At 39.5% G+C, this 8,492-nt stretch overlaps 1 protein-coding gene across 1 annotated transcript in view; it reads left to right on the top strand.

The window, feature by feature from the left end:
• SLC35D1 (solute carrier family 35 (UDP-GlcA/UDP-GalNAc transporter), member D1) overlaps positions 1-8,492 on the top strand; it is a 47,538-nt gene that overhangs the window by 31,528 nt on the left and 7,518 nt on the right. The window contains exon 11 of the mRNA XM_010850291.1: positions 2,504-2,586. Coding sequence (XP_010848593.1) covers positions 2,504-2,586 — 83 coding nt within the window. The remainder of the gene's footprint in view (positions 1-2,503; positions 2,587-8,492) is intronic.

Below are 8,492 nucleotides of genomic sequence, written 5' to 3'. Positions count from 1 at the left end.
CATTATTGACCAGAGACATATTAATATGTTTTGTTACCCAAAAACTATTGACCAGAGACATTTCTGTATTCACTTACATAACAAATCGTCAGCCATAGGCGTTAGTGTCTGCAAAAATCCCCAGTCAATAATGTATTAACATGCAGAATTTTTTCAGTAGTAAATATTACAGTACTGTACCGTCTGTGGTTGCTGAATCCACAGATGCCCAATCTCAGATAAGGAGGGCCATCCGTAAGTTGGGCTTCCCTGGTGCCTCCAGATGGTAAAGAATCTGTCTGCAATGCTGGAGACCCAGGTTGGATCCTTGGGTCAGGAAGATCCCCTAGAGAAGGAAATGGCAACCCACTCCAGTGTTCTTGCCTCGAGAATCACGTGGACAGAGGAGCCTGGTGGGCTGCAGTCCATGCAGTTGCAAAGTTGGGCACAACTGAGCAACTGACATGCACACACAGATCTATAAGTTATACTCAGATTTTTCACTACACCCCAACTCCAGCTTTGTACAAGGGTCAACTGTGGTTTATATTGCTCTTGCTTCTCACAGCTGCTAAGGTATTGAAGGATGTGTTATACCTTCAGACAGATGGGAGTACCCTGATAGCCTTGCTGGTTTGGAGTTGGGCCAGAGTGGAGCTTCTTTCCTTAGCCTCCCAGTTACAACCTGGGTAGTTCTGTTCAGTCACTGTTCTCCAGCAGGCTTTAAGTTGCCTTCTGTGCTTGAAGAACCTAACCCACTAAACCCTTGGGTCAACATTTCCTTGTTTCTCTTAAGTGTGGTGGTAAAATTACTTAGGAGAACTTATTAAACGTGGAGGGTCCTAGGCCCACCTCAGATGTTTTGAATCAGAATCTCTAAAGCAGGGCATGGAAGTCATCAGGGTTTCCCGCTGAGTCTCAGGTAAACTAAAGGCTCAGAATTGTGGTCTTTGTTTTGAGCTCCCAGCACAGACCCTCCTGGTGAGTTCTACTTTGGGGGCATGAGTGTGTCTTCTGATAGAAAATCTTGGTTAGGATGCTTTAATATATAGTTTTTCTGACTTCTGACTGATATTGAGCAAAAGATTGGATTCTCTGTTCTTTCCTTTTCTGAAATTCTTGGGCAGTTTATGCTGACTAATCTCTCTTTTCCCTAAATCTCTCTATTCCAAGAGGGGTCCTGTTAATGCATTTTCCCAAGTTGCCTACCAGCCTTGTTTACAGTTACGTGGTATTTTTTTTTTCCCCCCTCTCAAATAATAAGAAAATTTGCTCTAAAGTGACTTTTTTTTCTCTATATTTAGACCTGGAAGAGGCCAACATAATTTTTAATGCTCTCTCACAGGGTACTACTCCACTATAAGAATAATTTTGAAGTTTATTTTTGGCCTTTTCAAAACACGATAAACACTTTACTTTCTGCTTTGTAGGCCTAATCTAAGAGAGGCCAGGTACTAAAAATATTTGTGACATTTACCGTTTTGGCAGTTGCAATAGCACAGGAGTCAGTGACTTAAGAATGGAAAAAAGGTTAGGGAAGAATTGAATAAGAGCTTAAACTTCGGAAATTTTTATTTTATCTTTGTGGTCTGAGGATAATTAAAAAGGAGCCAGAGGTTTTCACTGCTGTGGGCCCAGTCTGAGGCCTAGTTGTGAAAGTGAAGTCGCTCAGTCGTGTCCGACTCTTTGCGACCCCATGAACTGTAGCCTACCAGGCTCCTCTGTCCATGGGATTTTCCGGGCAATAGTACTGGAGTGGGTTGCCATTTCCTTCTCCAGGGGGGAATCTTCCTGACTCAGGGATCAAACCCGGGTCTCCTGCATTGCAGACAGACGCTTTACCCTCTGAGCCATCAGGGGAGGCCTAGTTGAGGAACTAAGATCTCACAAGCTGAAAAAGGAGCAAGATAAGCAGGTGTTTACACCTGGGAGATTAAGGGAGTTGGGAGAAGTGATATTATGTTTGATACTTTGAGATGACTTCCCCTTGTTTTTTTAAGATACCAACAGAGTCCTCTAGAAATAGTCTTTGAGTTGGTAAATTCTCCATCATCCCCTTTTTCCCTTTCAAAAAAAAGGGAAAGATACTTGCCTGTAAGCAGATTTTCCTTCACTCTCCCCTCACAAAGTCAACTGCTATGTCTATGGGAGGAAAAAAACATTGTTTTTGAACTTGTTAAATGTGTAGAAATAGCCCTGGTAATAACAGTGATTCTTTATTTAGATTTGTACTGTCGGCCCGTATCACAAGGAAGGGGAAAGTTTGATGATCTTTTTAGTATTCTTTAGTATTGGTGAAAGCATTTAGCTTCTGGAGAGACCAGGAAGAGACTGATGTTATTGTTTGTTAGTTGATGTTCATACTCATGCTACACTCATTTTAGGATCGTTGGGTTTTTGTTAGTTTCTCTTATTTGCTTTTGTAATTTAAGGATATATGTTTGGGTCATTGTGTGGATGACTTTATTTGAATATTGAAAAAGTTCAAACCTGTGTAACAGTATTTTGCCATTTTTCTTTTTAGAATATATTAATAACTTATATTGGAATGGTCTTTGGTGGAGATTATATTTTCACTTGGACAAACTTCATTGGCTTAAATATCAGGTAAGTAAAAATATTTAACTGTAATCAGTTGGACAGACGGATTTAGATTGTCAAATAGTCACAGTTAGCTTGGACTATTTAATGGCAAATTTGTTCACTTGTTATTAAACAGACATTTGTGGAATTCCTACAATATATTATACAATTAATGTCTTTTTGATAATGCTTTTTAAGGAAAAAGGAGAAAGTGGTTTCATATTTCATGCACAGTTTTTGGGGAGTCTTTTCTGGAATTTGAACTCCTTTTGCTTAGCCTTGAAAGAATAATCTTTTATTTATTGTGCTAGATGTCAGTGCAGTGTTCTTAAGAAAATTCCAGGCTAAAGAATAGCAACTCTCTTTATATTGCTTTATATGCATCTTACTTTGGACACATCACTGCATTTCTTTAGACTTCATTCATCTTTAACAATGATGAGGGTAACTTGCCTGAATGAGCTTTTTTAGTTTGAGAATTTTGAATTTCATGGCTTTAAATACTATTTATATGCTTTAAAACCCTCAAATTTTAAAGACCTCTGTTCTGAACTCAGACTTGTATATCTAATTAGCTCACTTGACATCTCTGGCTGACATGTCCAAAACTGAACTCCTTGTATTTCCTCCAAAGTCTGTTCCACCCACAGCCTGAACATCTCAACTGGTGACACTCTATCCTTCTGGCCTCTCAATTCAACAGGCTTGGAGTTATCCTCAATTCTTCAGCTTGTACCCAACATCCAGTGTGTTAGCAAATTCGATTGGTTCTGCCTTCAGAATACATCCAAAAAGATCACTTTTCACCATCTGCATTCCTTCCATCATTATCTCAGCCGCCAACATCTTTTGCCTAGATTACTGCTAGTCTTCTATACTTGCATCTCTGATTTGGCTCATCCCCACATCTCACCCCTAGTCAGTTCTCAAGAGTAGACAGTGTATTCCTTGTCAGAGCTAAGTCAGAACATGTCGCTCTTCTTTGTACTCCCCTCTCCATGTCCCACGGAGAAGGCAATGGCACCGCACTCCAATACTCTTGCCTGGAAAAATCCCATGGACGGAGGAGCCAGGTGGGCTGCAGTCCATGGGGTCGAGAAGAGTCGGGCACAACTGAGCGACTTCACTTTCACTTTTCACTTTCATGCATTGGAGAAGGCAATGGCAACCCACTCCAGTGTTCTTGCCTGGAGAATCCCAGGGATGGGGGAGCCTGGTGGGCTGCCATCTGTGGGGTCGCACAGAGTCGGACACAACTGAAGCGACTTAGCAGCAGTAGCAGCAGCTCCATGTCCCAATGTCCTGACAAGGCCCTACAAAGTCTGTCCCTCGCTTGCCCTTCAATTTCAATTTCAGCTCTTGCTTCTCTTCTCCCCCACTCTATTTCATCTACACAGACCTTCTTGCTATTCTTTTCGAATACAGGGCATGCTGTCTCTTTAGGGTGTTTGGACAGAATATTTTCTTTACCTGGAACACTGTACTGCCAGATACTTGCATGGCTGGTTCCCGTATGCCTGTATATTTTTGTTCAAATGTTACCTACTCATGGAGGTTTACCCTGACCACCTTATTTAAAATTGCAACCTGCTCTTCCTCTTCTGATGCTCTGAAGCCCTCTTATTCTATTTTTCTGTTTATTTCTATGTATACTATGCATTTTCTATCTCCCCTGCTACAATGTAAGTTCCATGAGGGTATAGATCTCTGCCTGTATTGTTCACTTATCTTTTCAAGCTCCTAGAATGAGTTCTGGTCATTGCTTAATATTTGTTTGATGAATTCTCTATGGATTGGTGATAAAAAAACACTTTGAAAACTATAAAGGTCTTTAATGGTAGTATGTTTTTAATTTACAATAAATTATATGACTCTCGAGCTTTTATATCTTTAAATGTAAATAAGTGATAATGCCTATTCCACCTTTCTTATGAATCAGTGTGAGATATAATACTGTTATTAATAAGATAATAATTCATTATTTTCCCTTCCATGACATTTATTTGCCATTATTATTGTTTGTCTTTTTAGAGGAAAAATTATTTGTTATTTGTGGGGGTTGGATATGTTGTTCAGAGGTTGGATATGTAAATATGCCTGAGGATGGCATATTCTGGAAGGAAGACGAGCAGTTGGGTCTCAGATCTCATTCACAGTTGCAGTTCTGATACTTAACAGTTGTGTGATTTTGAAAGCGTTGTTTTTTTCTGATCTTCAGTTTTCTTACATATTTCCGTTAGAAACCTGTATCTTTAGAGTTGTTGGAATGAAATAATCCAATGAATGAAGTACCTGATTCATTGCTTGATAATTTATGCTTAGTAGATAATCAGTTTCTTTCATTAATAGTTGTGAGGAATATAAGGATCAATATGGTGAACTAGTTCTGAGTTTGCATGTAGCCTAACCTTCCTTCATTTCTAAAAATCTGGATTAAAGAGTCTTTATGATACATTATAGGCCTGATTCAGAAATGCCTTTTTTTTTTGTCTCCTTCAAGTAAGAACTTGATGGTTAAAATGAAGTAAGAGGTGCTATTTGCATTTTCAGATGTCTGCAGTTAAATCTCATAACATAGTATCTTATAAGAAATATTGGTTTTTTTTCCACATTGCAGGCTATTTAAAAAAAAAGAACTTCAGTGCCTGAGTATGTTGGAACGTTTCATGTGTCAGCCCAACATATGTCAAATCTAAAGTCTTGAAAGTTTCTTTGTGTGTTAAGAGGTGATTATAGTTCTGGTTAAACAGTACCGTTTTGCTAGCAAGATTAGTTGATAATGATGTCCTTGGTACTTTTCCCTTATGTAGTATTTTTAATAATTTCAAATTGCCTTCACATTTTATTGTAATAAATTTTGCAGGCCATATCTCTTTAATCTCTGTTTCATTACAGAGTTAAGGAGAGTAAGTAGTATACTTATTTGCCAGTCAGCATTCAAATTATTTGCAGAGTTAGGATTAGAGTCCAGATGACCTTGTGTTTCAAATACCATTTCTTTCCCTTACAACTTGCATTTCAGTGTCTGTAAAGGAAAGTATATGTTGCCTTTTTTTTTCTTTCACTTTTCCTCTTTAAAAATTATGGTTTTGGGTTTTTTCCCGTCTTACACTAGTTAGTAAGTAGACTCATGGATTGCGAACATTATTTTTTTTATTTTTTTTTAATTTTTTTAATTTTTTTTAATGTGAAAAACCAAACTTAGATTGGCTACTTAGTAGATTTCACATTGATTGAAAATGGTATGAATCCATCCTTGGCTGATTGCACTTTGAAAGAAATCACTAGTAAAACTGTACTTGTGAGTACTCTGATGAATCTAGCTTCCCTTCATCCTGCTTGGGTTTTTTTTTTTTTTGCTGTTTCAGGAAAAGTTTAAATAGTCCTTTCTGATAGGATTCAATTCTAGGAAGTAAGAGGTTTGTATTGGTAGGTTCTCAGGCTCCAATTTGATTTTTTTTTTTTTTTCTTGTCCCCCAGTAGGACTCTGTTAAGAGCCTGGCTATCTCCAACTTCCCTAAGTGCCTTTTTCCAGTGGCCAATTACTGTGTGTTCACTCAAGCTCAAAAAAGCAGAGCGAGTGGGGAATGAATGAATGAGTGGTGAAGGGTGGTGACAAAATGTACTTCTGTGCTTTCACCAGAAGTTGGCCTCTGGCCTGTGTCTTTGGCCCAAGTAATGCAGGCTTTCCAAATAATGACCCCAGCATCTCCATAACTGCCCAGGCTAGAATTCATAGAACTTTTGGAGTTTATTTTTATCTATGATTCTTTTTTTTCCTTCTATTAAAAAAAAAACAAACACCATGATTTAAATACAGTAAAATCCACCCCACCCCCATTTCCTGTACAGTTCTGAGAGTTTTGATAAATGCAATACAGTTATATAACTACCAACGCCATATTCAAGGTATAAAACAATTCTAATACCTCCCAGATCTCCCTGTGTCCTTTTTCATTGAACCTCTCTCCCCTGCAAAGATCTGTTTTGTATCCATATGGTGTCCTGAATGTTGTATAATGACACAAAATGTTATGCAGCTCTTTGTCTGACCTCAACATACTGCATGAGATTCCGTGTTGTATTTGAGATTCTGTGGTTTGCATGTACCAGTAGTTGGTACCTCTTTCCTGCTGACTGTGGATCCCTTAGGGTGGTATGTGCATGCTTAGTGGCTCAGTCATGCCTGACTCTTTGTGATGCTTTGAACTGCAGCGCGCCAGGCTCCTCTGTCTGTGGGGTTTTCCAGGCAAGAATACTGGAGTGGGTTGCCATTTCCTCTCCAGGGAATCTCCCCAACCCGGGAATAGAACCTGAGTCTCCTGCGTCTCCTGCATTGTAGGCGGATTCTTTACCTGCAGAGCCACTGGGGAATTCCCTTTTATTGCTGAGTAGTAGTCTATGATGGAATTCCCAGATCAGAGATTGAACCTGTGTCTCCTGCATTGGCAGGTGGATTCTTTACCATTGAGTCACTTGGGAAGCCCTGAAGTTCCTTTATTATCGCTATTTTATAAATGAGGAGGCTGAGGCTTAGAAAGTTTCAGTCTAATGCATTCTGAAGACATGCATTGGGCCTGTTTCTGTTTGCCTGGCACTGTGCTCTAGAGAGGTGTGGTACATTCACTCATAGCTCTGCCAAGGTCACACAGCTCATGTCATTGAAGGATTTCAGCCCTGATGGGTTGAACTCCAGAGTCCAGGTTCTCACCCTTTAATGAATTATCATTCAGTAAATGACTAATTAGTTATAATGTAGCCTAAGTGAACCATATGTAGCCATTGCCACTTTAGATTCTCAGCTGTCTGAGGGCAGAAATCACTTGTCTTATTTATAGTTGTGTCAGTACTTATCAGTGCCTGGTCTGTAACAGGCATCCAACTAGTAATAATAATAACCAAATACCAGACAATATTTTTTTATGCTTAGTCTTATCCTCCGCATTGCCCTAAGTATGCCATACTTAATCTAACAGTTCTCTGAGATAGGTGCTTTGAGAATTTCATTTCATAGACGGGCTGAGAAACTTGCCGTGTATTATCCAGCTGGTGAAGCATTCAGTCCATGATTGCCTTCCCAGTTTGCTTAACTGCAGTCCAGTAAAGTGAATAGAGGAATAAATTAATTTTATTTTCATATCCCATCAGCATATGTTGTCATACTGGTTACATAACTTTTGAGACAGCCTCCTTTTGTGTAACACACCCCATTTTACTGTACCTTCTGACTTCAGACCAGAGTGTATACAGTCTCTGGGGTGGGCGGTGATGCAGCTCAGAGTCTGGCTTCAGAGAGGACTTTGGTCTAGCCACTTCTGCCTGGCTCCTGAATCTATTGTTCCTGCATTTGGGACTCCTTTACCTGTTTCCTTAAAAGGAGGTTTTGCTTCCTGGTTCCAGCCTTCTCCTCCTGCATAATTCCATCCTGGCAGACTCTTCTAGTTCCAGGCTTCTCCTGAAGTGAGGATGTGAGCTCTTCTTAGTGGTTCTCTCATTTGGAGAGAGAAGGATATGTTTTGTATTATCAGTGGGTTGCTGCTGCTGTAACAGTTACCAGGCTTTTCATAGAGATAAATAACTGACTTCTCACTGGAATAACTTGGACTTCTAAGATGTTGTAGGGAGGTTAGCTAGCCCTTCCTTACAGAAGAGCACTGAGATGGAATATAGCAGCAGATTTGTATTCTGTTATGGGCACTGCCACTGGCTATTTATATAGTTCACTTTTCATAACCCAGTTTTCTTTTGCCCAGTTTTTAAGCCAGGGTTGTCTGCTTTAGTTCAGCTACTAAACTTCCCTGATTGATCCTGGTCATGAGGTCTAAAGTTATTTTGCAGGAGACTAATGACATTTGAAGGAACTTCTTCCAGGTGTGGGAAATATATATATTACTTTTTTAAAAGTTCTGACAGGAGTCCTCTATCTACCT

Source organism: Bison bison, unplaced genomic scaffold (assembly GCF_000754665.1).
Source record: "Bison bison bison isolate TAMUID 2011002044 unplaced genomic scaffold, Bison_UMD1.0 scf7180017864290, whole genome shotgun sequence".
NCBI lineage: Eukaryota > Metazoa > Chordata > Mammalia > Artiodactyla > Bovidae > Bison > Bison bison.
This window is presented reverse-complemented; position numbering and strand designations above follow the sequence as displayed.